Below are 17,157 nucleotides of genomic sequence, written 5' to 3' on the forward strand. Positions count from 1 at the left end.
AATTTCATACACACACACACAGAATAATAAAGGGAAATCGATATATACTTAAATTTTTTCACATTTTAACGGAAGTCAAAGGAGCACCAGAGTACATTAACATAAAAGTGTATACTAGAGAGTATGCAAATTACTCTCTATTAACATTTATTTGAAAAAATATCTACTTTTCCCACAGCCGCAATTCTGAAATCTAAATGAGGAATGATACTGTTTCCCATGATTGTATCTCTAACCTCATCTGTTTTCCCTCCCCCCCCTTGTGCTGCAGATGTAACGTTCTCCTCGAAAAGCAGTGCCACCGAGCAGTGCACACCCTGCTCCAGATGCCCTGAGCACATGGAGGTGCTGATACCCTGTACCCGCTTTGAAGACACTGTGTGCCACTGTGCCAAGGGCTTCTACTTGGAGATTAAGGCTGGACACCGGAGCTGCCTGCCATGCCGGACGGAGTGTGGTGCGGATGAGTTGGAGATCACCATGTGCACCGATATTTCCAACAGGCTGTGCGTTGGTAGGTGTCGCGACTATGGTGCTTACTTGCATTAGGACAATATCGCTTCAAATTGGTGCCTCTTTTTGGTCAGTGGGAAGGGTTGAGGCAGTGAAGACATCTGGTGATCTGAGGTCCACACGCAATTGCCTGTCAGATGCTTGGACTGTCAAGATGTTCCCAGTTTAACTGTCGGCTAACCTGTTTTGTGTGGCTAGAAGGTAATGTGCTATGCTGGTAGAAAGCCCCTCCATTCGGGTCTGTGAACCTGCTCATCGTTAGGAGACCTCTTCAGGTCATATCACCGTAAACATTAGTACTTGTCATTTCGCGTTTGCCATTACATGACAAACACAGCCTATCACGGACCTGGATGGAGAGTGATCTAAGCTAAGAATCCTAGACAGTCTAATTGTTGCAGACTAGCCACAGGACAATAAGAGCTCAATGTCCTTTCATGCAGAAACATTCATTTGAGTGCAGATGAACTTGTTACGTTACACTTAAGGGAGTTTGCCAAGGCTCATTTTTAAGATAGAGGTGTTTCTCTTTCTCTCAGTTAAGGGGATGGTCAAATCTCCTTAGTAGAAGTCTTTCCGTCTCTGATCTGGATGCAGCTTCTTCTTTAGGCTGGACTTCCAGTGTATAATGAGAGAGCTTCTGGTTTCCGAGTTTCACCCTGCCCTCACAAGACTTGAACGTTCTGAAGGGTTTTGAAGGGCAGAACAAAGTCTGAACCTATGTACTGAATAACCATCACACTTGGAATGCAGGTCCCCGTGTCTTGCTCTCCTTGCTGCCTCCATTACTTTGCCTTCATTGCACCCTGCTGTTTTTGGTTTTGGTCTTGCCATATTGTGCTCAATTAGTTAAATTTTGCTTTCGTGTTTATTTTGCCCGCTTGATTCGAAAGTTTTTGCCTCCCGCCGGTCCCACCCACAGCCTCCCAGGGACCCTCCCACCTCCCAGGACCTATTTAATGGAGGTCGCAGCGTGACCCATTAAGCAAGTCCCCATGTTTCACTCCCCTTGTTGGCTCCATTGCCTTGTCCGGCCTTGATTTGTTCCCTGTTTTGTTGGGTGTTTGTCTTGCCCATAGTGTGCCTGATTAGTGAGATTTGCTTTTGTGTTTATTTTGTCTGCTCAATTCCATGCTGTTTTATCCCTCCTGCCCGCACCCGCCCATAGACTCCTACCGACCCTCTCACCTCCCAGGACCTACTTAATGAAGGTTGCTGCACGACCGCGCAGTGGGTGTGCTACTGGCACGCCACAGGCAAACCCGTCTGCGCCTGTCCTCGTCCAGCGGCAGGAACTCTGGTCCTCTGGTCACTCACAGATGCTCCTGCGCAGAATTCCGAGCCCTGGACCCCAGATGGTGCAACAACTGCTGCCTCGCATCTCAATTTCCACAGCAGGACCATTCACCTGCACCGCTGTCTCTTCACCTGCAACTTGGGACCTCCCGTCCTCACAGCAACCTGTGCCACTCCCACTCCACTGACCAAGACCACCTCAGAACCACTCTGATGCCTCCTGCTCAACGCCCGCTCTCTCTGCAAACACACCACCCATGTGTGGGACACCATCTCCATCCTTGCCTCTGACGTGATCTTCATCACAGAGACCTGGCCCAAAGCCTCTTCCACCCCGATATCACCACTTCAACACCCAACGGCTATAAGATGAGACACCGCGACCGCACCAATAAACACGGAGGAGTCAACGGCGGCTCCCATTAGGGAGGAGCATTGCCATCTACTGCAAGTGCAGCAAAAGTGAAAAATAAAAAGGTAATAAAATGAATTCCTATTTTATTTTTCACTGATTCCAGCCTGAGCAGTATTTGGGGGCGGGGCATTGATTCTGACTGGCAAACAGGGGTGTGGTGCTCACTCCAGTTTACACTGCGCATGTAACTTTAGGCAGTTGTCTTGCGACGGCCAGCCTGACTTGCGCAGTGTAAACCTCTCCGCCTAGCCATCTCAGACAGCTGGGTGGAGAGCAGGCACAGTCCTTCTGTGCCACTGGAGCGCCGAGGCAGCCCGTTCCAGCCAATCCCGGTGTTCTTTGTTGCTGCCCATCTGCAGCATCAGAGCAGCGTCAGGATTTGAGGAAAGGGATTGCATGAGGCGCCATGAGGTGCCGCCATGCTGACGCCGTCCAAGAAGAAAGAATAAAACACAAAGGAGAGCAAAACACAGAGGAGAGCATGGGTAAGTACATTTTTCACTTTTTTAATTATCTTTTTGGCCCCCACTAGTTTTGGCTCTCGGACCCCTCAACGCCCCTCCAGTGTTGAGGGTCACTGCCCGCCACTGGGAGGACGCATTGCCATCATACACAAAAAAACAATCCACTGCACCACCTCTGAAACACCGATCATGGAACACCTCAACTTCCAACTCCACACAGATGACAGACCGGTCATCAAAGGCACCCTCGTACATACCCCCAGTACCATGCACCTGCCTCTGCAACGCCATCACAGACTTCATCGCCCCACTTGTTATCGAGTCCAAGTACTACATCTTCTTCTGAGGCCTCAACATCCTTCTGATTGACCCAACCAACACAAACTCTGCCAACCTCCTGGAACACATGAGCAACATCTGTCTCACTCGGCTGGTATCAGACCTGACACACAGCAGGACACACACTGGACCCGATCTTCACATCCAAAAACAGAGTCAAATACAGCCATGCCACAGAACTTTCCTGACTGACCAGTCTATCGTCCTTTACCATTGCAAGATCACCAAACACCACCACCAGACCCCCCAAATGCCTCCTTCAACAGCTAGAACAAAGTGACACAGCCACATTAAACAGGCGCCCTCAACACCACCCAGCCCGACCCTGCAACCAACTTGGAACAAGCAGACCAGAACTTCACCATATGGATCTCCCATGCCGCCAACTTAGTTGCCGCCACCAAGCCAGCTAAGACTCGCAGATCTACCAAATAAGTCTGCTGGTACACTCCAGAACTCCGGACAATAAAACGCAGCTGTAAACAACTGGAGAGAAAATGGCACACCAGGAGAGACACCACAGACTGAGCCACTTTCAAGTCAACCCTCAACAAATACCACACATGACTCAAAGATGCAAAAAAGACACCCCAGCAGACCACATCAAAGCAAGCACCAACCACTCCACGTAACTCTTCAACATCGTCATAGAGTTCTCCTGCACAGCGGCTACCGAGAACATGGGCCCTCCTTCACAGGAACTCTACAACGTTTTAGCAAACCAATTCCAAGATATCCACCATGTACATGATGTTATCAGCCGCCAACTCACCACCATTGTCAATGCATCCATCGCCACAGCCACTCTTCCCAATGCATAGAAACATGAAGAAGTCAGACCTCTCCTCAAGAGACCCACTGCTGACTCAAGCAAACTCCAGGACTACCGCCCCATCTCGCTTCCCCCTTTCCCCACTAAAGTCTTTGAGAAGGCCCTCAACCAGCTGCTCACCGAACCTGGAGAGAAACAACCTGCTAGACGCCTCCCAATCTGGTTTCCAAGCCAACCACAGCACCAAGACCGCCCTGATCGCCACCACTGACGACATTTGTACTCTACTTGACAGGGGAGAATCAGTGTCTCTGATCCTCCTCGACCTCTCTGCAGCGTTTGACACCGTATCCCACCAAACACTCATCAAGAGACTGCACCACATCTGGATCCTAGGAGATGCACTAAGATGGATCGCATCGTTCCTCTTCGGACGAACTCAGAGAATCCACCTACCTCCCTTCACCCCGGATCCCGAGAGAACCATCTGCGGCATCCCTCAAGTTCATCCTCAGTCCCATTCTCTTCCACACCTACATGACACTTCTAGGTGTTATTAAAATATATTAAACACAAGGACATGATGGACGAAGAGCTGAACTTTTCAGACACTCACCCCTAGTCACTCAACGTCCTGTGATGATGACACTTCTAGCCGACATTATCAGAGTCCATGGCCCCAACATCATATCCTACACCGATGGTACCCAGGTCATCCTGTTGTTCTCGGCAGACCCCACCACCACGAAGTACAACTTCTACAGTGGCATCAAGAATTTAGCCGATTGCCTGAAGGCCAACTGTCAGAAGCTGAACACTGAGAATACCATGTGCTGATCTTTGGCAGCAGCACCCCCCCCTCTTAGAACGACACCTGGTGGTCCACCCAACCCGGACCCACTCCCACACCATCAGACCGCGCCCGCAACCTCGGTATCCTGCTGGATAGCAAACTCACCATAAAATGACAAATCAACGCAGTCTCCTTCGCCTGCTTCCACACTCTCCGCATGCTCCGAAGAATCTTAATATGGCTCCCCATCGCACAAGAAAACCCGTCACACAAGCCCCATTCAGCTGGACTACAGCAACGCACTGTGTGCAAGAACCAACACCAAACTCATGAGAAGACTCCAGACAGTACAGAACTCTGTGGCCAGATTCATCCTCAACCTGCCTGAAAGGGCTCACATCACCCCCATCACAAAAACCTCCACTAACGCCCCATCCAAAAAAGATGCCAATTCAAGATATTGACGCATGCCTACCAGGCCCTCCACGACCAAGGACCTGCATACATAAACTACTGCCTGAACTTCCACCAACCATCCAGTGACCTTAGCTCCACCTCCCTCGCACAGGCACCGAGCAGCCGCTGAAGCCACAGCGGAGGCCGTTTCTACTTCTACCCTGCTGCTAGGTCATGGAACAGAATTCTCCTACACCCCCAGACATCACGCTCGCTGGCAGACTTCAGGAAGAGACTCAAGACCGAGCTTTTCGAATGAGGCCCAGCAACCTAGTGTCTGGATACCCTCATGGGTGATTAGCAGTGCTTTACAAATACTGACTGATTAATTGCAATCTGCCTAAAAAGAAATCAACACTCACCAGCGGGATCTACTTTTTAAAACCTAGGAGTTTCTACCCTGTGTTGCAATATTTATACAAAGACATAGTCGAGCAGGGAGCTTACAGCCTTGTGAACATCACTGGAACTGCTGTCTCCTTAACGTTAGTTCTCATGCGGCTGGGTGTCCCCATTTTTGTTATAGCTAAAGGGGTAAAACAGGCAGTGTTTTAAACGGATGTAAAGGTGAAGCCAGTGGCGTAACAAGTGAGCCTTGACCAAGTCAAGCAAGGGAATGGCCCTTGCAGAAATAGTTTGTAATAAAAATAGCTATAATTAAGGTTCAATGAGCTCTTCACAAACCTAGATTTGGTCCCAGTGCCACCCAACTTGTTGCACCTCTGATGCTATGGCCCATAGGCAGAGCCAAGACGGTAAAAAGCAAAATAATTGAAGGTGCCTCTTTCTATCTTGATGACACAGTAAGCCCACTCTGATTGTTTTCTAAATGTGTGCCAACCAGTATCCCTCCCAAATTGGCAGCAGTCCAGAACTACTCGGAGTAATGGGACGGTCAAGTCTACAAAATGATCGCAATAAAGCCCTTGGATCTGGGCAGTATTGGTTGTTATTGCCTTTTCTGTCTTGCTTATGTGCTCTTACTTGCAGCTTTGGCCCAAAAGTTGGCATAGGAGTGCATAATTTGCATTTCGGCCTACTCAACAGCCAGCTGTGCATTATAAACTCCACCACTTTATTTAACCAGGCTCCGTGTGGACAGATAACGACCTGGGTAGACTTTGGTGAGCGGCTACTTTTTCTCCACTAGAGTTAAGTATTCTGTCTGAACTTCCAGAGAGACTCTAGTTACCCCTGGTTTATATCGGTTTCTTTCTAACAACAACTCTTGTTTCTTAATGTTAGTAAATTTGCCTTCACCCACACTGGTTTCAGCCAGACCCTGTACATAGTTTTATTTACCATGATACCCATAGGTAAATTTGTTGTCTTATTTTTGCTCACCCTTCCTCCTTATTTTGTCTTGCAGAAAAGCATCTAACCCATGGTGGCAGCCCCACAGGGTGCGTCCACTGCTCCTCGTGTCCAGAGCACATTGAGGTTGTAAGAACCTGCACCTGCACGGAGGACACTGTCTGCCAGTGCCCTAATGGCACCTTCCTGCATGTGGAGGATGGGATCAGCCGGTGCCAGCCCTGCCAGGTGTGCCAGCGTGGGTATGGGGCCAGAACGCCCTGCAGCCAGGAGAGGGACACCCAGTGCGAGCCCTGTCCCGAGGGGTTCTTCTCAGAAGAGAAGAGCAGCCAGTCGCCGTGCCATCCCTGTCAGAGAGAGTGCGACGAGGGGATGGTGGTGCTTCGGGAGTGCACCACCTCGTCTGACCTGGTGTGCATGGGTAGGTGAACCACATCCTAGAGCAAAAGTATTGCATGCTTAGAAGGTACCTCATGGACCTCGTCACCTACTGTACCACAGAAGTCGTCAGTGTACTAGAGGGCCCCCATGATTCATATTCCTACACTGCAGGTCTCCATGGACCAACATACTCATCCCCCACTGTAAAGCATTCACCAGAACAACACTACTGCACATTTGCCCTCATTACAGCCGGCCTGGAAAAAGGTGCGAGAGTTATCGAACCTGATATGTTTCCACACTGCAGGGAAGATAATTGATCGAGTGCGATAAATAACACACAGAGACAATTATTGAGTGCAAAACGGGTACCTAAGATGCAGATTTTTGGTCCCTATCACTCCAAAATCTCCCAAATTTCCCTGTTTGCAGGGCACCTTTTAGTGAAATTTACCTGGGGATAGCGTGTCTTGAGTGGGGTGCATATCGCACACAAGGGCGATTTTGTGCCCAAGAAAAAAATGACAGCAAAGGTAACGATTAATCGGGCAAAGCATGATCATGTCCTGAAGGTCGTGGAACACTGTGTACAGTTTGTTGCTGCGCTGGAGCCTAATACTCTAGAACTCTGGATTATAGTGTGCGAGCCCCCGCTCCAGCATGCTGGTCATTGGCGTACTAACTCATTAGCGCCATATGAGTATTGTATCCACCCTCAGCTGCAGTGCAGGCGTGATTACTGCAATAATTCATAAGTCTCCAGGAACCAACATGTTCATCCCCTGCAAGGCTGCAGAACACCTTCACTGTTAGAAAGGGCTGAGAAGGATATTCTAGATACATTTGTGCAATCCCTTGCTTTAGTTCTGGGTCATCGCTGCACTAAGTGGTAAGATCCCATGGTCCAGTGAATTTATCCCTTGCAATGGACACCCCATCCCTGTAGTAAGGTAGTAGAACCCCAGATCAATGTGTCTTGTTCCCTGGCATCGGGCTACTGCAGTAGAACCATTGTGCACAATTCTCTGCTACCATGCTCAAGTCACTACTTTGGTACCCCGAGGATCCTAGTTTGCATGTATAACCCTCTGCGGTGGTGCAGCAGCCATCGCTATACTCAACATCATCATCTCTAGGTTTTTCTATACAGCGCTTTGCCGTCCCAAATGGAGATTAGGATGCCTAGAATAAAAACCACACATGTCCATGCAACTCTAGGAGCTTCAAGGAGAACTTTGCCCTGTAGGGTTTATCATCACATTTTCTCTTCAGAACAGTGTTGGTGAACACCATACCACTTTTCGAGCTAAAGTAAGACACTAATTTGCTGGTAGAAAACTAATCACATATTTACCAGCTTCCCTCAAACGTCAAAGCTTTCTTCTTCTTGCTGCTTGTATCACCTGTGTATGTACCGTGTCATATTTGTTTTTTCTTTTCTTTATGTTTATGAACTTCTTTTTGTAATGTTTATGACCAAAACCGTGCAATTTTATATTCAATGTTGTGTAAAATGTAATCCTGCCTTTTCTCTGTGTTCTTCTACAACTGTCAATAACACTAGGCCTTTCACAATGCCCCGCATCTGAATGCAAACTAAGCAAGTGTTGTGACTTTTCTTTGGTTTTACCACACTCACCAGTGTATTTCATTGGAACTGTCACCTTGCCACATTTTGCAGTATGGAGCAAGATTTTGCTACTGGCATGCGATGACAAATGTGAACCACGGATTATCGCCCAACACAATGACAGCAGCTGTATCAGTACTCTCTAAGGGGGTACATATTTCTTTTTAACACTCCATTGCCTCACTCATATTAGTCTTTGTCAAGAATTGCTTATATAAATCATTTCCCATATAATGTCTAATTAAATCAATAGACATAGTCTCAATAAACATAAACCCCACATTTGTCAAATGTTCACACAATCATATAAAATTTTATTATATCATACACATGGCGTGCTTGCAATAACACATTTAATGTAATGATAGTATTTCTATTCAATCCGGGTTCATTGTTCTTAAGCGTAATTATTTATATGTGAGACATATTGCATTGGTTGTTATGATACACCCCATAGCTAGTTACCTATGTGAGTAGCTATGCTATAGCTGGGCTTCTTTAGTATAATAAAATGTTTCGACTACCTCCATTTCTTTGCTCAGCCCCCATCAGGACTTGTGAAAGGACCTATAAAAATAAACATGCATGTTGGACAAATACTAATACACAATATATTTATGTATTTATACGGGAGAGTTAAAGCACGCTCTATTTAAAAATAAAAGTTGTATCAACCTCTGCAGGTTGAGTTTCCAATTTGGTTGTGCCATTACTGGAACCTGTGACTATAGGTCCTTCCGCAGGTATTTGGGCACACTTACCTTTGATAACTCCAGGATTTGCCAACCGAACCCTTTCTAGATGTGCATGATATGCATGTTTGCCACTTGTCTACTTCATTCAAATCCGTGGCCAGCACTGAGTTACAGTCTAGTTGCGAAGTTGCTGACTACGAAACCTGGAGACCTGAGTTGTAATTCTGACTTCCATGGTGGGGCAAACACTAGGATCCTGTAATGATCACTTAAACATCTTGTGCTTCCATTCCCGTATCGGTCAAAAGAAGCATGGCAAACATAAGCAGCGATTATTTATTTTTTTGTATTTATTTTTTTAAGCACTATGCAAAACTTGAGTCATTTACATTAGTACAGTGGCCCAGGGCATAGTTTGTTCGTTTGAGACAAACATTCTAGCCGCCACCTAGGAGTTTGTCTTTCCATGGCTCAGGCGAACCCCTGGTATTCTTCTTCCAAATGGCCCGGCTTCCATCTTGCTTCACGTCTATAGGACCCAGCCACACTCCCTCCCACTTCCTTCGATGCTGTATTCACTCTATCCTCCTTCTCCAGACACAGTTGCCCTTTTTGTCCAATGGGACAGAGACTCCTTGGGTAGTTGATAATCTCGCCTTTGTCCCCTGCTCCAGTGGCGCTAATCCTTATCCGCGTCTGGATGAACCTCCATGGGCGCGAGTGGGCTTGCCTGTGTTCCATTTTCAAAAAAGCGCAGTGAAGCGGAGTCTATTAAAGGACCTGCGGCAACAGGAGTCAGCAGGGGAGCCATGCCTAAGACTTCATTGTGTCCGGGGTTTAGCACCAGCTCAGTGTGGTATCCAGCCCGCGAAGGCCGTAGTGCTGGTAGAGAATGGCCCTTGTGAGCGCAGCCGCTGAAGGAAGCAGCCGGGATCCAATAAGTAATCTTCTTCTTTCTACTTGGGCGAGGGGCAGAAGAAAACCAGCAGGGAAGTACCACAACAGAACAGCAGGGTAACAAGCTCCCTCTCCAACCCAAGCCTTTGGTAGCGCGAGAGACGATGGAGTGGTTGACAATCAACGCCCTTGCACAAAGACCTAGCACTCCTAGACCTGCTGAGACTAACACCTGCCGGAGTTTAATGCCAAGCACATCTGTGCCAGGCACAAAGTGAATTGATCCAACCAGAGACTAAAGCGTGATATATTTTGTGACAATCCCCCCCACCCCCTACCTCAGCGAGTTCAGGGAAAAGATATTAGTGTAACTAGAAGGATACAGGCTCCAATACCACCATTTCATCCAAGCTGACCCTTTGGCATTCAATAAAATGAGTGTCATTGAGTTGCTTAATTATAGAAACTCTTATCACACACTTACAGATTGAATAACTTGGCAAAGTGTGCTTTATAACTACTGATTATTGTAAATAATTCTGTTCTGTGACTGTACGTTAAAAAGTCGACGAAACGCGATTTGAAAGAAGTGAAAATGGCGGCCATGATCCTGCTAACCGTCAAATAGGTCCTGTTTAGAATATCCTTGGAACTCTAGCTGCAGTAAACTTTTTTGAGAGTTCCTCGGAACTCTAGATGCGGTAATTCTGCTCTTGAAATCCCAATACCGCGGGGTTATTAAGGACCAACCCCCAGATTCATCAAAGTCCCATTTTGCGAGTCCTTAATAGCGATTTTTAAGGAATCGCTATTAAAGACTCGCAAAACGGGATGCATGTAGAAATCGCAATATTTTTTGCGATTTCTACTGCTTCCTTATTTGCGATTCGGTAATTGCTAATCGTAAATAAGGAATGGCTTTCCCATTCATTCCTATGGGCCTAAAGGCCCATAGGAATGAATGGGGAGTCATTCCTTATTTGCGATTAGCAATTAGCGAATCGCAAATGAGGAAGCGATTTCAAGGGTGCCAGGGTGTCCAAAGGACACCCTGTAGCACCCCAAAAATGGTAAGGTACACTGATGTTGCGCGCACACACATGTCCAAAGGACATGTGTGTGTGTAACATACAACTTAGAAAAATGCACTGAAGTGTATTTTTCTAAGTTTTCGCTATTTACCACGTAGTTAGACTTCGCGGTAAATAGCGGCCCCAGATTGCGAATTCGCAATTTTAAAATGGTTCATGAATTGCATTTAAGGAATCTCAAATTGAGATTCCTTAAATGCAATTATTCGCAATTTAGCGATTTCTAAAATTGCGATTTTTGCATTTGGGATGATTAATCCCAAATGCAAAAATAGCGCTCGCAAAGGGCAGGATTCTCAGAATCTGGCCCTTTGCGAGCCGATTTCGGCTTGATGAATCTGGCTGCATGAGTAGGTCTGTAAGGAATGGGGGATTACTGTGAAACTGTGGTCCTGTCACGTGTTTTTTGTCCGTATTCCAGGCCGTTTTCCGTGGATATATTCGGTCACGCTACTCACTGGCGAAATCTGCCTGCGGGACAACACAGGGGTGCCTTGCTACTCCAAAGCACAAATCTGTAAAAACGGAATCACGCTCCAGCTTGTGATGCATTGCAAGCGCTTTGAAAATCATTCCAGGAGCCACCGAAAGAGCGCTTTACGAATTCGAATTAATAACAATAATAACATCTTGAAAATGCAGTTTAGGCGGTTACCCTGGAAGCCCAACAAACGTAATGAAGCATGTTGCTCCTCGTGGGCTGTCAGCCAACAACCCTCCTGCTTCAGGGGATCCCACATTCCCTCTGCTCTGACTCCTGTTGGCCTCCAATTAAAGTAGCCGCTCGGGCAAAAATCCACTTAATTCTAACCGGGTCCAAGCCTCAGATAATGCTCATATCCGCCTGGCCGGCCTTTGAACTCGAGAGCAGCGCTCACATGTGCTCACACGGGGCGGGCAGACAACTGGCACTGCTGGGAGAATGGTTTCAATTGGCAGGAGTTAGTGCTTGGGGGAAGGGGCGAGGGCACAGGTCACAACCTCTGACCTTTAGAATGAACATGCTGTCTTTTGTAATAGCACGGTAGGACTGAGGCTCGCGTCCCGCCCCTTCCTGCCGCCTCCTCATGCCTTGTGCCGCACACGCACTTGGAATTGGCATGGCGTCAGCAACTGATTGTATCATGCGCTGGGTGTGTAAATATTGTTTAGAATGTATACTTAAGGCAATTAAAATGATTTTGGCCTTCCGCATAACCGTTAATAAGCTCACACATTTTCTTGGCGTGGGCTTTTATTAACCCTAAAACAAAAGAGTAGATTCGGAATTAAAACGTAGATATGTAGGCTGTTGTGGCGAATTTGAATACATTTCCGCATTTCTTGCGATTCGAAGCATACTCGGTTATTTTCCTACATTTACACAGAGTGGACAATTCTGCACACACAGGGGCCTGGCTTCCATTGGTTCAAGAGGTGCTGTAGAGGTTCCACAGGCCTGAGGGGCCCACTAAATCCTGGTTATTGCTGTATTTTATAATTCGAACAGGAGCCAGTGGGAACATATCCTTCTTTGCACATGACCCATGACCAGGGCCACTGGAATTATGCAATTGTGCGGCGGCCGCTGCGTTTTTCGCATAAATATAGGTTTGCCGCATTTGCCACATGCTCCACCATCTGATGCATAATCTGGAAATGTTAACTGAAAATGTTTTTCATTTTAGTTTCTAGCTCAAACTGTCAGAAAGTTACAAAAAGTGCAGTGACGTGTTGCCGCGCAGAGGAAGGCCCCCCAAAGCTAGAATGGTCACCTTTCTGTTAGTATTGCTATATTTGGGTGTCAAACTGGAACTAAGGAGGTGCAGTCAATGCCCTGACAGGGTTAACAAGTGGGGGATTGCCACAATAATGACGTAACACTTATCATAAAATATGCAGCGTTGCACCATAGAATTTAGCTTTTTTTGCTGCATAATTTCGTCAACCCTTCCGCATAATTTGGCCCTCCCCTGCCGCATAACTCCAGTGGCCTTGCACATGGCACACTGGCTACCCTACTGCGCAACCATAAAGTAGGGTATATGTGTGATTACAAATGTTGCCCCTTTCTGAACCTCGTGCAATTATTTTTTCACGTGGAGACATCCCTTCTCCATCGCCCTTAAAAAATGGGGTCCTTACAGTACTTAGCCATGCTCATTGCACCACCTAAAACCTAAATGAAGTAGGTGTGTGTTTTGATGTGCAATTAGTGTTGGAAAAAGCATTATCACATTTTCTCAACACCCACAAAGTCACGAGACCTAGTGGCCATTTGCCACATAGCAGTAGCATCTCAAGCCTATTTTTCTGCCTTCATCCCATGACTGGAAAACCCACCCCTCGCTAGGTGCATTGTAAAATAAAGTAAGAATAATTCCCAAACCTTTAAGTGCAGTGGCGGATCTTGAAAAACCTATTTCTTCCCGCCGTCGCCGGATTACCCATTCACACCCTCAGACCTGTTAATAATCCGCCTCTGCTCTTCCCTGGCTCCTTGGGAAGGCGGACCGAGGCGGCTTCAGGTCTGGGAAGTGACCCGTGCCCGTAGGAGGGTGACCCACACCCCTCCGGTGCCACCAACACACCCACACTTTTCACATTCTTCCTGGGCGGACGTGGGCTGCTAGCACGGGCCGCCATGCATGTGTGAAGGGGAGGGAGTGCAGGCCCAGGTTGGGAGCGCCATATTTGGAATCCTGGGTTTGCTATATAGCATGCGTGGCCAGTGTATGCCTCACGCTTGAGTGCCAGGTTTGTGTCTCTTCTGTTTGTGGCTGTGCATGAGTTTAAACCAAACGAGTGCTTGATAGTATGCTTGTGCATAAGAGATGCTAATGTGCTTCTGTGGTCATGCAGTTGTGCAGCAAGTCTCAATAACTTAACCGGAAGTAGGCAGGGAATGAGCAGGTAGTGCTATCATTTTCCTTTGCATGGATATCCTTTCTCGGAACCGCCGAGGTAGTAGAATTGTTACCCAGCACTCATTGACCTTCTATGACCTCAGAGGGTAACCTCATCTTCTATCCTTAAACTTTCAACAGTCTTTTTACAACTAAGGGCTTCGGGGAAAGGTCAAGGAGGTGTACTGCAGAAAGCAAACATGATGCCTTGGTTCTTGCTGCTGTTTTCATGACTCTTTTAGACTAGGGGTAGAAAGGAATGTGTATGAAATGCCAACATGTAAGCCAGGTGTAGTATCTGCTACTCTTGATTGATGGCTGTGTGGACTTGCATTTTCATCATTGTAGACAAGAGGAAACTACCTGCTTTGGAAGCCTCTTTTAAACGTACTGACCCTTTTAATATAGTTTATTTTCTGTTGATATTGGGCCTGTGGTGGTAGGTTCTTTTTGTCTGGAGCTTGACAGGTGATGCCATTTTCTGTACTGTCCATCTCTGTGTACTAGGGAGAGCCAATGCCACTGAAGCAGGGAGTACAATTGATTAATCTTATTGTACATAATTGCATGTGGTCTCTGAGAGTGCTTTGTAGGTCACGCCTGGGCAGCGCATGCGCTGCTGCGAGGCATGCAATAGTGGAGTATGGCTTTGAAGCCCAGCCCACTCTCTTCCCATATTTTTTAATTGGCTTGTGTCATTGTCCTTTGTAAACACTGGCGTCCGAGTCGTTATTAGGCTTGTTAGTCCCTCCTTAGTATCTATGTCTGCATTTGTACCCTCCCATGGCGACTGGCCCTTTTACTTCTGTTGCGACACGGTATGTCTTATTTATTCTGTAAAGACTATTTTCTTTAATGAGTTTCTCCTACTGCAGGCACAATGGGCTTTCCTTGTTAAGCACGCTTCCACTTTCAAGCAACCCCGGAAAATGGCAGCCACTTCTTTGAAGTGAAATAGGTCTCGCATTTACAAGAGTTTGAGCTATTACCATTGTAAATTACAATAGCTTAAACTCTCGTAATTGCAAGACCTATTGCATTGCAAATGCTTGTTCTTGTTAACTGCTAGAAGCCTGTGTCTTGATGCTGTCTGTTATGCTTTGTTGATAGTGTAGGCTCATATGGATGGATAACTAGGATCAGGAAAATAAGTCAGATCGATAGTTCAATTTGGCATCTGTCTGTTTCTGTGTCTACCCTGGTCTGGTTCCAACCTCTTCTGGGAGGAGATCACAACCTATTTCCTTGTTTTATCTGGTAGGATCCTGAAGGTTGCTCTCCCTCCCTTTAGATGATCCTTCCAAGATATATGAGGCTAGCGTGCTGCTTCAGGGCTCATTTTGGGGTTCATTATTTTATGCTGCTCCTCTAGCAAAGCCTATCTAATCTTATAATACGAACGTCATGGCTCCTGCCAACAATACTCAGAATATACAGAAATTGGATGGTAATGTATACTCAAGACAACTTTAGGACATGCCTTTCGTCTTTAGCTTCATGGAAGCATGACTTGTGTCTTGAAACGTAACTTTAAATAAGACTGAAATCTTAATGGTAGGTACATTTTCCTCAAAATGGTTCCCAGATTGGTCACAGGTTGGACTTTGGCAGTCTATTCAGCTCTTTCAGCATTAGTATGCAATCTGGGTTTTGTCGTTGTCAAAATTAGACTTCTCTGCCCAAACCGCCAAGGCCATCTCATTGGGTCTGTTTCATCTGAGACTGTAGCACTCCGTCACATTCATGTGGATATGAGATTCCAAGTGATCCATGCAGTAGTTGGGATCAAGGCTAGGTTAATGTAATGCATTCTATCTGGCCCTTCTAATATGTCCAAAATCTCAATCTGATTCAGAATTTAGCTGCTAAAATGTTGTTGAGGCTCCTCAATGGGTGCCTCTCTCAACATCTCGCGCAACTTCACTGGGTTCCTATCCCCAAGCATGTTCAAGCACATGTATGTGGCTGCAGCCCCACATCCCTTCACAACTTACTGACTCCATACCAGCCTTCTCAAGCTCTTCACTGCTGGTCCAGAAAGCAAAAGGATGAGAGCGGGTCGTCGCTCCTTCTTCACGGCTAGCGTTTGGAATTCACGCTGCAACTAACTTCAGACCACCTTACAGTTAGGAAATTGCTACAGACCTACCTGTTTCATCTGTAATTGCTAAAGATGTTTCTGCCTTTGTAAACTATGCAATTAGCACCAGGATGCCCACAAGAGTAATGGCGAGCTTTCCAAAAGACATTCAGTAAATGCTAAAATAAAATAATGGTGCAATATACCAATCCAGATTCCCGGCTCACTGCATGTCTCGAGTGCCCTGGAAGTTAAGGTGTCGCCTTGCCTGTGGCACAATGGCATGTAGCCCGTCTTCTGATAGGATATGGGCAGAATTCGGTCCTGGATCCAGATCTGGTAGAAGAACAGTGACCCCTGTGGCTCTAATGGGAAGCCCCTCCCTGTACATCATCTAGTGTAGAGAATTTTCTACACCTACTCTTATTGAAATTGCTTTTTTATACAACAGCAGTGGAGCGTTTTAAAACAGAAACATCTGCCATTAGCATTCCACACTTCTCAATCTGATGTAACCTGGGTTGCCTCTCAGCACTTAAGGACCAGAGTTACCACCCAGCTCATTGGTTCTCGTTTTATCCAGACCATTCCCCCTGGGATTCAAACCTGTGACGTTCACCTGTTTTTCCCTGCGGAGCTACCTTCCCATCGCGTCTCTCTATCCTACTTACAATCTGAGGACGAGAACCCCCGGAATAAAAGGTCAGAGGCCACTCATGGAAGGCACTAGAAGCATCTGCTCTGTACTCTGGGAGGGGGATATTGGAAGCAGCGCATACTGGAGCAGGTGTAGAAGAGATGATAACCATTACAGCCAGGCTCGGGGGAGAAAGGAAAAAGATACTGCAGGACGGGGAGAGGGTCTTCTGTCTGTAACACGACATGCTGTTTGAACTGAAGGTAACTATGACGGGAAAGTTGGCCAAAGCACAGCTGCACCCTGATCCCCAGCGGGGGCTCGAGCATGTGGCTGCCTACCCTTCTGTTCTGACAGCACTCATCTTAATAACCATGATGAAATATAAGACTTTGTTGAGCGACGGGAGCCCAGGCCCGGTTACACTGAGACCGCCATGGGCCCACAGGCCCCCTCTCCGGAATGCGTCTTCTCTGCAAGCTCGCGCCTCCTGCTAAGA

The 17,157-nt window shown here is 46.9% G+C and overlaps 1 protein-coding gene across 2 annotated transcripts in view; it reads left to right on the forward strand.

Annotated features, from left to right (window-relative positions):
• The window catches only part of LOC144783759 (tumor necrosis factor receptor superfamily member 16-like), a 172,174-nt gene that overhangs the window by 130,768 nt on the left and 24,249 nt on the right, over positions 1–17,157 (forward strand). For both annotated transcript variants that reach the window (XM_078662448.1, XM_078662447.1), the window contains 2 exons: positions 272–514; positions 6,418–6,783. In XM_078662448.1, the coding sequence (XP_078518574.1) occupies positions 272–514; positions 6,418–6,783 (609 nt within the window). The remainder of the gene's footprint in view (positions 1–271; positions 515–6,417; positions 6,784–17,157) is intronic.

This window comes from Lissotriton helveticus, chromosome 10 (assembly GCF_964261635.1).
Source record: "Lissotriton helveticus chromosome 10, aLisHel1.1, whole genome shotgun sequence".
NCBI classification, from domain to species: Eukaryota; Metazoa; Chordata; class Amphibia; order Caudata; family Salamandridae; genus Lissotriton; species Lissotriton helveticus.